The 17,057-nt window shown below is 43.7% G+C and overlaps 1 protein-coding gene across 1 annotated transcript in view; it reads left to right on the forward strand.

Moving 5' to 3' along the window:
* Nucleotides 1-1,242: 1,242 nt before the first annotated feature.
* b4galt5 (UDP-Gal:betaGlcNAc beta 1,4- galactosyltransferase, polypeptide 5) overlaps nucleotides 1,243-17,057 on the forward strand; it is a 31,728-nt gene continuing 15,913 nt past the window's right edge. Inside the window, exon 1 of the mRNA XM_079171382.1 lies at nucleotides 1,243-1,545. Coding sequence (XP_079027508.1) covers nucleotides 1,440-1,545 — 106 coding nt within the window. The 5' untranslated portion in view covers nucleotides 1,243-1,439. The remainder of the gene's footprint in view (nucleotides 1,546-17,057) is intronic.

Genomic DNA, 17,057 nt, shown 5'->3' on the forward strand with positions numbered 1-17,057 from the left:
TTTTAGAGTTGTTGATTCAGCTTTATGGTCATTTTGGAGGCTGTAGTGTAGTTCATTTATTTAATTGGGGAATAATATGATCCTGTGAGACTGCGGGACTAATAAAGGATTATCTTATCTTATCTTAATAGAGTTTAGCAGAACACACAAACACATAAGAATAAAAGTTACAACAAATAAATGGCCATAACCTTCACGATGACAGGTTTTATAGCACCCATAAGACAACTCTGTTTATAAATTAAACAAACAACAAAGAATATGTTCTACAGAACTTAACATCATGTTTCAGAGTAAAACTGCAGATAAATGAGCTGAAAATAGTTAATTAGCCACTTTAATTAGCCATAGATATGTAATGTAAATCATATTAGGATAATTAGCTATCTTAATATTATTGCTCTCTGTAATAACGCTGTTTGGGTTCAGGGTTGTTTCTGTAACAGTTTGAGAGTTGTTGATTCAGCTTTATCTTTTATTTTAGTGGATAATGTAGTTAATTTATGTAATTGGGGAAAACTAAACGCACACGCATACAAATCAAAGTGTTAACACAATAAAACTCCCCATAACCTTCATGATGAGGACACTAATGACATATTTCAGTTAATATATTAAACAAAAAATATGTTCTATAGAACTTAACATCATGTTTCAGAGTAAAACTACAGATAGATGAGGTGACAACAGTTAATTAGCCGCTTTAATTAGCCATAAACCAGCTATGTAATGTGTATCATATTGAGCTAATTAGCTAGCTTAAAATTAAAGCTCTATGCCACAACGTTGTTACGTAGCAACAACGGTTGTCAAAAGTGTGACGTTTCTCCTTCGAATCCCCCGGAACATACGTTGTTAACGGTCGTGGGGCGCGTGCTCGTTGACGGTACGTTAACGCCCACTTTTCGGTGGTATTTGCTCATTTTGCGGAGAGGCAGCTCCATTCATAGGGCAAACGTTGGTAGGCAGGCGGGGGAAAAAAGGCGCAGGAGCGGCCAAAACACCACCGACGTATAAATGATGGTCTCTCACTGAAGAACCACCGGGTTGAACTGTCATCGTCAACCGTTTTTTTCGACACGGGACCAAAAAACAAACCGCAACGCAAAAAACCCCCCGAAACCCATCCTCTCGGGAATGGATTTTTAAATGCCTGTAATTTGACTTGCGCTCCGCGGAAATACGCCGACTTCCTACTAGTCGCCTTTTTCGCTCTTCCTCATCATCATCATCGCTTTTTTTTTTTTTTTACCGCAGACCGGCCACCTCCACTCGGCTCATTAAACGGACCCGGCTTGAGGCTCTGTTTTGGCGCATCTTGGACACGTTTGAACTGCCCCAAAAAAACCTCGTTTGTGTGGAAGATTACGCGGAAACGTGCCCGCGTGTGTTTGGTTTCTCTGTGTGCGTATGTGTTTTTTCTTGCTGCCTGTATAATAATGTCGAGACATTTGCGGTTCCGGAGAAGGTCATTCCTTGGGCTTTTATTCCTTTTTTCGCTGTCCACCTCCGCGCTGTATTTCATCTACTCCGCCCCAGGAATCGGTAAGTGAGAATCAAGTGATATTACGGTAAAATACCATGTTGTTTATACGGGTTTGTGAGGTCATGTGTGACAGTGAAGGAGGGTGGTGGTGTTCATGCGCCTCTTGCTGAGGAGCCTTGATCTCTCTCCCAATCGATGGTGATGAGACTCCTGCTGGATGCTTGGAGCTCCATCCCATAATATCCATGTACCTGACCGTGGTAATGACAGTGCTACTGATGAGCTGCTATAATCATGCTGGTGTTATAGCAGGCCCAGCAGCTATGATTATAAAGCGTTTATGCCAAAATATAGTCATTTGGCTTTTGGGGGGTTCACTGTTAGCATCAATGTGTGTTTCACTACTGCCTGTGTTTGTTTGGGGGCAAAGGTCACGTTATCATGGATTCATAGGGCCTGAATTACATTTATTTAGCTTGGAGATGACAAGACAATCCATTTGTGACATCATTAAGTCACATGCAGGTGTGTAATATGGCGTGCTTGTTTAATTAATTCATGTCTCCTGCCTTTGTGTTGAATGTGTGCCAAGACCTGTGTCACCACCTCAGTCTTTCTTGTGTGTCTGCGGTTTCACCCGTCTTTCCTCGGAAGCTGAGGTCCACTCAGGTCCACTGTCAGGTCCACTGTCAGGTCCACTATCAGGTCCACTATCAGCCCAGATAAATATATATCTATATGTATATAGGGGCTATTTTGGTTCCTTATCGCCCCATTTGATGCCCACATATCAGTGGCTTTATTGCGGCTTATCTCGTTAGTTATTGTAAAAGTCAGGACTTTCACCCTGAGTCTGGCCTCGACTCTGTGCCAACCAGATCTGTTATTCCACTCAAAGCTTTTTTATTTTTTATATACTCTCTGATCGAGCCACCACATATCCTGTTGTTCTTGCTCAACAGGCGTGGTTTGGAGAGGTTGGGCTTCCTTTATTATCTCAGATGTATCTCAAACCTGTCAACCAACAAATAACGCTCCCACACAACTGAACTGCAACGTTTTGAGGGGAAATGTAGTTTTGTCACAGATGACAGGTCGTAGTTTCAAGCAGTTTAAAAACACGTGGATATCTTCTATTGAAACATAAAAACACAAACAACTATTTCGGTTTAGGGAACAAAACTACTTGGTTAGGCTTAGTAAAAAAGTGCTTTGTTATATTTTAGGAAACAAAAACTTTTTAAAATGAAACAACAACACAAACTGGTTATTAAAAAAGGAAACCAAAACACTTGTTTCACATGGGATTAGAAACAGCAGTCTCCTGGGTAACAGCCCTTTTTGGTCTGTTTTCTATTTACGATTGATTTGTAAAACATTTAAAGCCTCTAAAGCTAATTCAAAATGCAGTTTTTGCAGTTTGGGAACTAAATAGTTTTTAAGAGTCGAGTTTCGGACCATCCCCAGTGTGTCATCTATCTGAGCCCTAATTCAGGGAGAGGCCAGTGTTGTAGTTTACACAAGAAAGTCAATAGGCTGAACAACATTAACAGTCAGTGGTAAGAGCCACGGCATCATCACCGACTGTACGAGAGGAATAATGTTCATGTCATACAAGTGCAGCTTTTTTTCTAAATCATCAAAGAGAGAGCCGGTCCCTCTTACTCATCAAAATGGGTATTGATCCATTCACGCTTTTTACCCGCTGTGGACAACTTAATCAATAATTGAATCAATTCTCATGTGGAGGACACGTTACCGACAGGAATAGTTCCAATAACAGCGAGCAACGATTCTCTAAATGTGAAACAAATAAACTGCATAAATCGTTGAGTAAACAATCTTTCACTTATTCAATATTTTAGGTATTGATGGCGTCTGGTGACCGACTGAGAGCCGCTTTTCGGCCGTGTCTGTCCTCCCGGGCGTTGACTGTCGTAGGGCTGGAAATGGCCATGTGGCTTTACCGGGAAAGGTGTGTGTGTGGGGGGGGGGGGGGTAAGTTCAGAAACTGAACAAGGACCAGCAGCACCAGTCCATGAATTATAGATGGTAACCAGGAGCTTCTGCTGCCGCTACTAAAAGCTATAGTTTAGTCTTTTACACATGGGGCGTCCCGCCACAGCTCGAGCAGCAGGAAACTGAAGGATTGTGCTTGAAAAGGAATAGCGCCAATTTTATTGTTGTTTTTGGCATGAAGGTGGTGCGATTTACTCACTGGTAGTCATATTGATGCACGGGGCATTAGCTGAGGTTTCACGTCCTCGTGGTCAAGAGATGCACCAAAGTGCGCCGCGGCTCTTTTCAGACGGGAGACAAACGGCAGCGAATGCGGCCGGTTAACAAAGACGTTTTTTGTTAAACCACAGCGCAGCATTAGCATTCGGTTTAACGACGGGATGCATCATCTTTAAGAGTCTCCTCTCAGCGTCGCGGACCGAATGCGCCGAAGAAAATAGTTCCACGATGCAGAGAAGGGATTAATCAGACGCACATGGTCAATTTGTCAGCTATACTTTATAGTCATTATCAGAAAAACTGCAGCGATATTACTTCCAGAAAGTGACTCTAACCACCAAACTGTGTCTGAAATATTGAGAGGGGATCCCGTAGATTATTTGACTCAGAGGTTTGGCGTTTTGGACGTCGTCCATCATGGATTACGGCCGTTGCTTGTCTTTTTGCAACCGGTGAACAGGAAGTGACCATATTTGGACTGCAGAGGAGTGATGTAGAGACGCCGTATACGTCTCTGATAGACACCTGTCAATCACAGTAGCCCCGCCCTAAAGCATCCCCTGCTTTATGGTCTGTTTGACTCTAAATGGACCATCATTTACTAAATGAACATCATGCTGTATTGAAGAAGACTTGAAACTAGAGATTGAGACCATAAACTCATGTTTACAATGTTTACTGAGGTAATAAATCAAGAGAGAAGTAGAGTCATTTTCTAGAAGTTCGTAGAACTTTGAACTCTTTTTTTGCTACATAGCACTAATGTAAAGGAGGCGCTGCCTCGAATATATTACCTCCCAGAAATGAGTCATAGTTTATGCACCAGTAAGATCATCTGGTTCCTCTCTATCAGCTGTTCCACAAAGCAGAACAAGAACATTATCAAACAAAATATGTTGCGTTTTATTTATTCATTTCCTTTCCGAACTTCATTTGGGATCCATTAGTCTCTTCGTCTCTTTATTTTCGTCTCGTCAATAATTTCAACAGCACTTTGAACTGCATTCGATTTGTTTGTAAAGGTGCTGTACAAATAAAACTTTATTGATCGATTTCACAACACTGTCGCTACATTTCACTATAAAATAATATGTTCATCATCATCATTCTAGCTTTCCCTATTGTCATAATTATCCTTCAGCACAACATCCTCTCGTTTCAGCACTCCTAGCAATCGACACTATACAGTACACGTCATCTAATGGGGGAGTGGCCTTGAAGTGTTAAACACATAAATGCATGATGGCAGCCACGCTCTGATGGTGTGAACAGATTAGCTGAAAAGGGATCGTACAGGAAGGGGACTGTAGAATTAGCAGAACAATTCACAGTAAAGAAGAAGAAGAAACAGACCTATGGAAAAGGGCAAGAGGAGGGGTGAAAAAGAGCTGCCTTCCTTCTGCTGGTCTGCACATCGGGGAACCCATCCAGAACACCTGAGCAGGGCTTCCTAGGTGGCTTCAGTGCAGGATGCCCCAATTTCACGGCTTAGACAATTTATCTCTCTCTCTCTTGGCTTCACTGTCATCATCTTCTCGTATGCACTGACACCCCAGCCTCTCTCTATATACACATACACACACATATATATATATATATATATATATATGTATGTTGCCCCTGAGCGTGGATGCTGACTGATGCAGGCTGGGGATGCAGGGCACAGCTGGGCCCGATTGCAGCAGTTTATTTAATTAAAACACGAGAGAATCCCACCGGAGCGAGAGCTAAGGGGGAAGACACAGGTTCTATTTATAGGTTTGAACACAGATGCACACACACACACACCTCCACCTCCACATCCGGTGGGAGTGAGGAAGACAAGAAGCCAGGTGCTTCCCCAGACTCGTCCTCAGATGTGACTGTGTGTGTGTGTGTGTGTGTGATGGATGTCTTGCGTACGTCTATGTGTGATACGTCTAGCTTTATTTCTAGGTGCAGCCTGCTGCTTAGTGTTGACAGTGGCCGTCAGGTTGCCTCACAGTGTGAAGCAATGCTGACAAGTTAGCAAGGAGAGCCACCCAGGTTGTAAAGCAGCTTCAGAGCATCACCGCACATTCATGTAACACAGCGGTGAGGTGGCGATACACCTATTTTGCTAACAGTGACATAGACGTTTTTTTATGTGCTGTTCAGACTGTGAAGCAACCTCACGTTACCTTTGTAGCTCCTCTCCAGGTAGACACCTACACACACCTGTCATCCACCTGTCATCCTCCCAGTGACTCGAGGGGGCAGGCTGCCAGTAAGTGCACGTCTCAGATGCAAATGATAGCCAGAGCATTTGCAAGTAAACACACTTCCTGCTGTTACAGGCCCGAAAAAGTTATTTGCATACCTGCAGGTGTCCCGTCTTCAAGTTGGTCTGCTTTAATCAGCGGTTATTACACAGAGAATTCATGAGCAACACTGAGATAGCAACATATTGTCTTGAAATAATGAGGCCGATGTGTATCCATCATTTCCTGAAGACGTGAAGCTTTGAACCAGTTCTGCTTTCTGGCTGTTTCGGCCTTTTGACAGCTTATGGCTCGTCACATGGGTGTGCATGTTTTATGTGTTTTCACACCTTTATTGCAGCGGTCTATAAAACTGTGAAACTAAAGGCACGTGAGTGTTCTTGTTCAGTGACACAGATATTTTGATGTAGTATTGTAGTTGACGTACAGTGACGCAAAATATCAAAATACGATCGTGTCATGAGTTACCCTGTAAAGCCTGGTCCATTCAAATGTACTAGTTTTATAATTGACCCTCCATTAAAGACCGGCCAATCATAGCGTAGCATCAACCAGCTCTGACCAGGGTCCCAAAAACTGCTCCATAGACTTCTATTTATTTTGACATCCTGGATGTATCGTTCAAACAAAAATTGTAAACCCTTCTGTCTGAATTTGCTTTTCCGAAGACTAGATGATATTTATTCAGAGAGTGCAGTTAGTGACAGTGTGTTTGAAGGGGCGGGGCTTAGCAAAGGGTCACTTGAATGTTGAGTGCTGTCTCACTCTTCCTAGCCTGCTGTTAGGGATCCACTGGTGGATACCAACAGCTTGCCTTGTGCCCTGTTATCTCTGTCATGGCAGATACATCACAGACCAGTTCTGTTCTATCTCTCAGTCCTAATGGCACTGGGCTTTTGGTTGTTTTTCTACCCTCACTGCTGCTGGGCATGCTGGTGCATCAACAGAGTTTTCACAGGGCACTTTCTTTTTTTACATATCCTCCGGTCAGACCCTCCGAGATGTGCGTTTGTTTGCACATATGTGATTGTCCGGCCACTTGTATGTCTATTTGTTGGCGCAGACACTTCCTGCAAAGCCGGCTTTCCAATGCAAGGAGTGGCTGCCTTTCCACAGGAACATTTGAATCCTAATTTGGGTAGAAGCTTGAAAGATTGAGGTGGAGAGGTATTGAATAAGGAAAGAGCTTGTAAAGATCAGACCGATTACGTTCGGCGGTATGCAGTTTGGTGCTTTGCATTAGAAGGAAATGAAAAAAGTCCACATGTGGCTAGCTTTAGCCTTGTGAGAGCATTGTTTGGATGTTAAACTGTTACCCTGGCTGACGACAAGGGGTAGATCATTACCTTTTGGGGAAGGGGGAGGAAGACATGGTGAACTTGCTGCACATAAAACCTTTGTGCAGCATGCTAGACAGATAAATAAATAACATTGTATCTTAATCTGGTAGGACGAAAACAACTCAGCACTAGTCGTGGTTTAACTGCCTCTCCTAATGCAGCGTTCACACTACGAGCGACGTGCTGCAAGTCATTTCCAACGTCACTACATGAAGCTACAAACTGGTTTTTGTTGCTTTTGACGCTCAAAGTGTGAACATAGCATCGACATCAGCATTTATGGCATTCCTGGTGATTATTATGCTCAGAATTGGCCAGAGTCTCTGACACAAATCCACTTTGTGTGGCAATAGTGTGTTCGTGCTATGCAGAGGCGACTGAGTGTGTTTTGTATTTACAGGTGTAGGAAAGCACAAGTTGGTATCTATGGCTAAAGTTGTGCCCATGCCAGGCGGCAAACTCTGGGTCTGAAGAGTGAAGCAATGCGGCCATCAGGGGGCGACTCCTCTGGTTGTATAGAAGTCTATGAGAAAATGACTCTACTTCTCTCTTGATTTATTACCTCAGTAAACATTGTAAACATGAGTTTATGGTCTCAATCTCTAGTTTCAAGTCTTCTTCAACACAGCATGATGTTCATTTAGTAAATGATGGTCCATTTAGAGTCACACAGACCATAAAGCAGGGGATGCTTTAGGGCGGGGCTACACAGTGATTGACAGGTTGCTACCAGAGACGTATACGGACTCTCGAGTCACTTCTGGTTGCAAATAAAACCAAGATGGCGCTGGCCAAAATGCTAAATTTGAGGATTCAAAACGTCAGTCTATAAACCAATGGGTGAAGTCACGGTGACTACGCCCACTATACAGTCTGTGGCCTGTGCATGCTTAGTACTCATACAGCATATGTGCTGATGCCTCGCAGTCGAGCTTCTCTGGCACTCTTAAAGCCATCCATCTCTTGTCCCCGCTGTAATGCTACACCCACCTCCCACCCACCTCCTGCTGCCTAATTGATCCATCCATTTAGCTCCATCCAGCCGGCCTCTTACGGCTCATTTCCAGAGGCTAGGGATAGCCGGGGTGAAATATTAACTTGGTGCCAAGCTGCCTCACAGAGATTCCATTGTGAATAAACAAGCAAGGCACGCGGCGATAAATTATGCAGCTTCTCTACAGTATTTAAGTTAAAGTTGAACGTCTCTAGTAACAATGAATATAAAAGTGAACGTAGCAGGAGATCAAAGGACGCTGGATAGTTAAACAGCAGCTCAATCACTGGAATTCCTGGAGCACTTAAGGTTCTGCCGTTTGACATTTTCACTGCAGTTGCCATGGTTCCCCGAGGGCTCGTTCCCATCCAGGACCGACTGCTTTTTATCGTCACAGCAACCACAGAAAACATGACATCCTTGTTCCCATGATGACAACAAATCCCCACGGATACAGTCGTTCTCGGGACGGAGCCGTGGGCCGTCTCTTTGTCTGGGACATCTGTACACCGTACAGGAGACCCGTCTGTAAAAGTCACCACAACTAGTGTAAATAACTTAACTTAACGGAAGAATGTTTGTGGCTCTTTACCACCGACAGGTCGGGATAACACGAGCCCAGTTATTTAAATAACCACGTCAAAAGTAATGTGTTATCTTGTGCTTCATACCAGAGCTTTTACACTTCTAACTCTGCCCGCCGTGGTAGTCTGCTGCATTCCTGTGTTGTAAAATGTGTGTGCTCAGTCCAAGGACATGTGACTCTAAATACTCTATTAACAAAGGAATTTAGTTAAACATCAATAGAGTGGGAGTTCATTGCACCTTGTGAGTCAGTCAGAGGCATGAGCAATCCTCTTAAGGCCTTTTCAATTGACCGTGTGATACCCTACCCCGCTGTACCCAGTTACACGTACCGCACTCTCCAAACATGGTTTACTAGGATATGCAGGAACGCTGGGCGTCACCGCGATAAAAAGGACACAGATTACAAAGCCGCTCTGACTGCGACACTGTAAAAAACCTAAAACATTCTTTTCCCCATGATTGCAGAGGATAAGATTCACGTAGTCCTTGCTTTTGTCTGATGGCCTGGCTTACAGCAGGAAAATCACTCCGTTCATTGTTTTCAACACGATTCAGTCCGTGGATTTTCATAATTGTTCCATGGCCAATAGCAAGAAACAAGAGATTAGTCCGACCTAAAATGTGAGAACATGCCATGCACGGATCTATTGAGGATCTATTTTGAACAGATGGTTGGAACCTGTTGCTGCTGATGCTGTGTAATATTTATTTGGGAATAAACGAGCAAATTATAGGAGTTCAAAGTGAATGGATTTGCTTTTAATCACCTTCACAACTAGTTATTGTACTAAATACATTAAAGACAAACTATAAAGCTGTGTGAGGTGAGTTACACCTATGCTTTGGTTTTTAAATACACATTTAAATATACTATTGATTTGACTGATTTGGACTTCCCCTTCAATGACAAAGCCTCTCCTGCATGGAAAGTTCTAGACATTGTGTACACAGTGATCTGTTTGTAAGGACTCAATGTCGCTGTGTTTGATTAAGGTGTTCCTAATGTTTCCATAAGTTAGTGTTCCGTTTATATTTAATAAATGTTTTAATATATAAAAAAATGTTACAATCATAGAATTAATATCAGGAGAATGGACTTTCCCCATTCAAATCAATGTAGCAGGACGGTCAGAGCTGCGACTACACTTTACATTGACAACAATCGCCATTTTCTTTTGTACCGGTCAAGCGACCATGGAAAACAGCTCAGTGTCCGTGCTACTCCGGTCCTTTTTTCATGGTTACAATCCAGGAGTTGAGAGCAGTCGATCCACCTCCCCTTCTCAGTTTAATCTGTTATTATAAATGCATAATGAAGGGAAGAACAACGTATGCAGAAATAGGTTTTCCTTTAAAGGAAACCTGAGAATTACATCATCACTTTATGTATTTATTCTAACACTGATTGTTGTGCGCTTACCTAACTTCATGCATGCTATCGTACGAACAGACGATAGCATGTCCTCAGAACTTGCAGAGGACACGCCAGAAAATCTGGCGTGTCCTCTGCGAGTTCAATCTTCAGCCACGATGAAGCTGCAGTTTCACCCAGATTTCAAACGGCTTCCTCAATTTTTCAGATTGTATATTGTACTTTTTAACCCAGGTTCCCTAACCCGAGTTCCTGTTCCTGTTAGATACGACTCAAAGCAAACCACGGTGATCCATCGGGGCGATCGCTACCTCACACACAGGGGCCTTATTTATCATTTTCTCGATTTCTTGCCTCCTCGTCCCCACAAATTGATCTCAGTGCTCCACCTCGAAGTACGTCCCAATTCCTAAAATGCATCTCCTCCCGTGTCCCCTTCCTCGCCTCCCCCGCTCGCATCGTCTAAGAGGAGAGGAGAGGAGGCGAGGAAAGGAATCGTGGATGCACAAACTGAGAACGTAACCTTTTGTCTTTCGTCTGTAAGATGACACTTTGTCCCTTCAGTCTGGATATTTGACCACCGACAGATGGTGGAGCTGAGTGCAGGGGGGGAGTAGGTGTACCAATGTTTAGATAGAGAGTTGTGGGTCATTTCAGAGGCAGACTGAAGGTCTCGCGTGGAGGCACTCATCAGTTATGTAACCTAATCATCCCGAGGAGAATCCCAGCCTTTTGTCGACCTGGTCTGGGGCCTCCCTTTGTTATGGAGACCGTCACCATGGTTCCCTTTGGTCATGAGGTTTTGGTGATGAGCTGGCGTACAGCAGCCAGCGAGGCTCAGTCCAAACACAAAATGTTGATCACAGTGTTGACGGGAGGGGGGGGGGGGGGGGGGGGGGGGGGGGGATAATGGTTGTGATGACTGCACCTGTTTTTAAAGTTTGCCTGCATAAAAGTGTTTGATGAAAAGCAAGCTTTACTTCTGTCGTCTTCTGAATGCCTGTAATCATTTGCAAAAGAATATATACAGAAAATATTCAATTTCACGCACTGTTTGATGTTCACTTAATTAAAAAATGTGTGTCTTAGTAGTGGCACAACACTAGACCGTGTGCAAACCCCCCCCCCCCCCCCACGTCTATCCTAAAAAGGTGTAGTGATTAATGAATCACCTTCATGCTGACAGCAAGGTATTGTATTTACTGGGGGGGGGGGCAAACATAATACATTATCCTGCTAATCCTTGCTTAATTAATTACCAACAGTGACTTAAATGTCAATGTTTTCCACAAACTCAATAATGCTGCAAAAGATTAGACCGCTGTGTGAATACCGTATCAGAAGTGTGAAACAATACTCAGCTGTAATCTGATTTATATACGTTTACATTCTATGATTGTTGACTCTGTCATTGTATTATGTTCATTCTGTGCACACGACATGTGGGGAGAGGGATCCTGTTTCTTCCATGGGGAGTTTTATCCCTTATCAGAATCCTGAGTCAAAGGACAGTGGGTGGGAACGTTCTTAATATTGGACTATTAATATGAAATAGACTTGACTCTTCCGTTCCATGCTAAACGAGATCCCTTCAGTGTGCAACTTAATGGGGTTAAAAATCTGCCGTTCTCGTTCCACGGAAAATTTTATTTGTACATAATTCAGTGGAAGCTGAAGACATGAGGGTCAGCATCCCCACTACGCCAATAAAGTAGTCCTATTAAAGGGACTAGGAGGCTACGTCATAGAGTCCTAAAACCCTGACACGAGTCAGCATTCTCTACTTCTGGTTCCCTCTTCTTTATAGGTTTTTGGTTAGATGCATGAAATAAGGTCTGCAGTTAACACAAGCTTGAGACATTTCTGTTTTGTTCTACAATATAAAATAGATCAGTAACTGAATTAAGAAGCTTTTACACGTCTGAGAACAGGCGGTTGGTAAGTGGCTAAAGCCTCCACTAAGTTGCTCCTTTATATCCGCCCATCCGCGTCCGTGTAGTTTAGAAAATGTCCGATGTGCACGGACACCCTGAAAACCTGATGCGTCGAGCGCAAACCACGCTTAAATTAGACTATAAAACGTCATCACGCCGACTCATCCGCTTTCACGGCCTCGATGTGTTCATACTCACACGCATGTGACCGTGGTGGAGTTCCTTTATAAACTAACATTGACTTTTTACTTCGGCTGATTGCATTCAAACGTGTAAGTATCGTAAAACGTTTGCTTGCCACAGAGATTGTTTTTCCGCCATAATCCAAAATCCAACAGAACAATCCCGTTGGCTTTGTGTTGAGGGACGCTAACTTCCTGGTTGGCCTACAAAAGTACTATTTGTATACTACTCTCTATTTGATGCACAGCTGACGATGTGGACCTAATGTCTTATTTTCAGGTATCCAGATCAACACCTCGGGTTGGCCGTGGCAGCAAACACAAACAATCAGCTCAGAACCTACGTAGGAGCTTCATTACAAGGCTCCTCTAATAAAACCTCGGGGGGGGGGGTTAACGAAGCATAGCTGTGACCCGAGCTGCTTCACATCCACTGAATGATAATGGTGCAAATTACCAGCTGCTTTGATATGATACTCTGGTGTGGGTGCTGAAGTGGCCAGATGAGACGCCATCTATTAGACCTTCAGGTGGAGAAAAATGTAGTTTTCAACCGACTTTAGTGGCGATTGGTTTAACTAGACTAAAACTTGTTTTCTCACTGGGACAGACTTTCTCCCTCCTGAGACTATACTCCCAACAATGCATCCAGATACCAGCAGCGTGTTGCGTATTTACATTTCACCGAGCGGCGAGACCCGGTGTTCCCTTCTCGCCTTGTAGACGCCGTCCGTTTAACTTCGACAGACACCAGCCGCTCCCGTAAAACTAGAGTGTCAACAGAATCGGTGTCACGACCTGGACTCACCTCGGCTGGAACAAATTGTTTTGTGTAGCTTTGATCTGTAATTCATATTAATCAATTTACAACCACGTTAGTCTTCAGCACATAAAAGAAACAAATCCAGCCTCTCGTGAAATATTAACTGCACAAACTGCAGCTACCAAGTCTGAAACACAGAGACAAATACTGGGACATCTACTCGTTAGCCTTTAGTATTTACTATGTCTTTTCCCAAGGAAAGTCACCTGACATCCTATAAATGTTTAAGTAATTTCAATTTAGCATGGGTGTAATTAGCCAGGTTGCCTCGTGTCTCACAGTGATTTTAGGAGAGTCCTTAAACCATCTTTTTTTTAAATGGAGTAACATGAGCGTTAAGCTAAAGCAGCCTCATTACAGTAGAGGAGGAAATCCAAAGGGAAGGGCTCGCGTGGATTGTCTTGCGTCTCGCTCGGCTGTGTATAGCCGCCGTGGCAGCGTGGTGTACTGGCTGCCTGCTCTGGCCCATTTGTTCAGTCAGCGGGAGTGACCTCCAGCTGTGAGGAGACCTCATCTTTCTGCTCGGGGGCGGAAAAGGAAAAAATAGAGCGAGCAGGATTAAAATAGACGGAGGCAATATGGTGTGTGTGTGTGTGTGAGAGAGAGAGAGAGTGGGGGGTGTCATTGGGTTCTCATGTGTGTATGTGTGTACCTGTCTGTTCTCTCTAGACTTCGTACGCTGAGCCGCTGCAATAACACAAGAATGTTCTGGGCATCTGCCAAATGTAAAAGCAGGCGGAAATGGGCTGGCGGAAGGGAAAGAAGGAGCTCCACACCGGGCCGTCCGGTTCCAACCGGCAAACCGCCTCGCCGATACTGGGACAGGACTCGGTGTGCAATAGCTTGTTCAAACCTGTTCCAACACGATCGTACAAGCAAATCTCTGAGGCAAATTTGTAATTTGTGATTTTGGGCTATACAAAAATAAATTGAATTGAATTGTGAATTGAATTACTAATTACTAATCAGAGATCGTGAAAGGATGCAATGCAGCCGGAGGATTGTACGAGTTCTTTGGCAAGAGACGGTAAATCTTGAGTTGAATTGGTGACCTGCGGTGTAGTTGCGTTTGGCAGGAGCTGAGTTTAAAAGGGTGATGAAACCTGCAGTGTCAGTGCAATCAAGTGGGCGTGGAGGGAGGGAAAGGTTGGAGGCACACTTGTTACAGCAGCCAAGAGCCGCTAAAAAGACCCCGACAGGTCAGAGAGAATCCACTACCTTGTTAAAAACAAATCTGTCTGCTCTGCAGAGTTTTAATGCTGAAGATTCAAATCTTTGGGCTGCGGATCGTGAAAAAAGAAACCCGACCGGATGTAATAATGTTTTTATCTGCAGCTCTTCCTTTAAAGTGACCCAATTGGGTGGTAAAACAAACTGTGAACACAGCAGAGACCTGTCAATCACAGTAAGCCCCGCCCTAAAGCATCCCCTGCTTTATGGTCTGTTTCACTCTAAATGGACCATCATGTACTAAATGAACATCATGCTGTATTGAAGAAGACTTGAAACTAGAGATTGAGACCATAAACTCATGTTTACAATGTTTACTGAGGTAATAAATCAAGAGAGAAGTAGAGTCATTTTCTCATAGACTTCTATACAAACAGAGGAGTCGCCCCCTGGTGGACACTAGAGAGAATGCAGCTTTAACACATGAAGCTTTGGCTTCACTTTGCAGAAACTGAGGCTGCCGCCCGCATTTCATACTCTATTCTAAAAAAACATGAATTAGAGCTGCTTTAATCTTGAAAATTATATTTTAATTTAGCACCTACAACAGTTAAACCGAGAGAAACAACCCTTGCTTTTTCCACTTGCATATCTTTTCTCTTATCCACCCACGGGCCACAGTAGAACAGAGAAAAGAAGATGATAGCGTTGTGTGTGTGTGTGTGTGTGTGTGTGTGTGTGTTTGCGCGCTCCGAAGAAGAAACACACTCATACATATCCGTCTCCTGCTCTTCATCTCTCACTTTCCCCTCTCAGATCTGTTTTGTGCTCGCAGCAGACTGAAGAAGACGAGGGGTCCTGGCACCAATGGGTGGTTTATGTAATTGTCCTCGCCGCGTCTGGTCCCTGTGTTTTATTCTGCCATGTCGTGGCTCGGCAGACACAGTGACTCAGGGGAGGGTCACACATGCACACACACATGCGCACACACACACACACACATGCACACACACACACACATGCACAGCAGATGGAGGGGCAGAGTGACTAGTACAAGACTAGAAACTGAACTCCAACTAGACCCCATACTGTCCCTGCTGGCACGAGTTTTTTTTCCGTGTCTGAGTGCGATATGTTATTTTGGAGAGGTTCTCTCTTACCGTACGGTGCAGGCTCTATGACACATACTTCCTCGTCACAGTGCACATAGCTGCAGATTACAGCATATCTTCTAAATGGATGTTATCAGCTCCACTCCCCTTCTTTTTCTTATCTTTGGTATTTAGGTCTATCAGTGGGGAAAGTTCACCGCACCTTGCGGTGACAAGTGCACTGCTGCGTTTATCAGCTGAGACAGCGGTGCTGTTTTTCGCTCCGGCTTGAAGTTAATGAATCGATTAGTGCAATTGATTAACCGGGGCGGATCGCAACAGCCTTGGATGTTCAGAGCTTAGGAAAGAAGGAAAGAGTATACTGTTTACTTTACAGCCAGCGTCATGATTAAGTCCTGGTGTTAGCTGCAGGCTGAACAGGAATCACCTCAGAGTAGAGCGCTGGAGTTACACCAAAATGTCATCTGGCTGTGCTGTTGGGTGCCAGAATCCATATTGCAGACATTTGAGGTGATAAACTGTGATTCGAGGCTCGAGCGAGCTACAATATCGGCTTGTTGTTTCAGAGATGGAGAGAAAATGTTGCTAATAGTTTAGCTTAGCCTTCTGCTGAAATCCTCAACTATTAGAGAGATGAAGAGTATTTTCTGTAACGAACGTAGCATGAAAGCATGGTGGAAGTACCAGGCTAACTAGCAAATGGCTCGCTTGCTAATTCCAGAGAAGTGCCGACCAGTTAACGGTGAATGCATTGCAGCCCCGAGGAGAGAGTTCATTTTTAAAAACTACGTATTCCTTCTATATGCTTACCTCCATCTTTAGACTTAATGCAGAAGGTTAACGTTAATGTGTGTCAACATGCTCTTTACACATGAAACTATTCAGCCATAGCAGTGCTTTTGGTATCACAACACCTTGCATCAGGTTTAGAACCAACAGCATGGTTCTCTCACTCATTAAAGAAAGTGGGAATTAAGGGCATCAATAACATTTTTTTACAGAGATAGAAATGTGTTTGACTCAAATGTTTACTTACACAACAGTTTGGCAGTTTGTAGTGGCACAATGAACCCAGACTTTAAGGACACACATGTACAAACTAACCCTCCATGACCGTTCCTCCTCCAGGCTCACGCTGACCCTTTGAATGTAACGGGTTGAGAAAACGTGACCCTAGATCATGTAATCGCTCCAGTATCGGAAATCTCACCCCTGCATGTTGATAAAGCATGAAAAAAAACTAAATAAGTCATGCGTCATGTTTGTGGACATACGTGTGCAAAGTGTGCGAATGACGGTGTTCATGTATGTTTAAATCAGTTTCTGCTTCTGGTTCTTAGTCATAGAGACTTTAAGGAAGTACCTAAATGTCTTGGATTATGATCTATTCAGTACTAGTAATAATAATAGTATGGGTCATGAGCACTGCTTTTTGCTTTTCCCTTGAGCATGATTTTTTAAAAATAAATCATCTTTTGCTCAGTTATCCGACAGGCGCTTAAGCCCAGTACAGGGAAGGGAGAGGGGCAAAGACACGGCAAGATTTAGGAGATAGATGATGAATGAATGAGTGGAATT

Source organism: Pholis gunnellus, assembly GCF_910591455.1.
Source record: "Pholis gunnellus genome assembly, chromosome: 2".
Classification (NCBI taxonomy): Eukaryota; Metazoa; Chordata; class Actinopteri; order Perciformes; family Pholidae; genus Pholis; species Pholis gunnellus.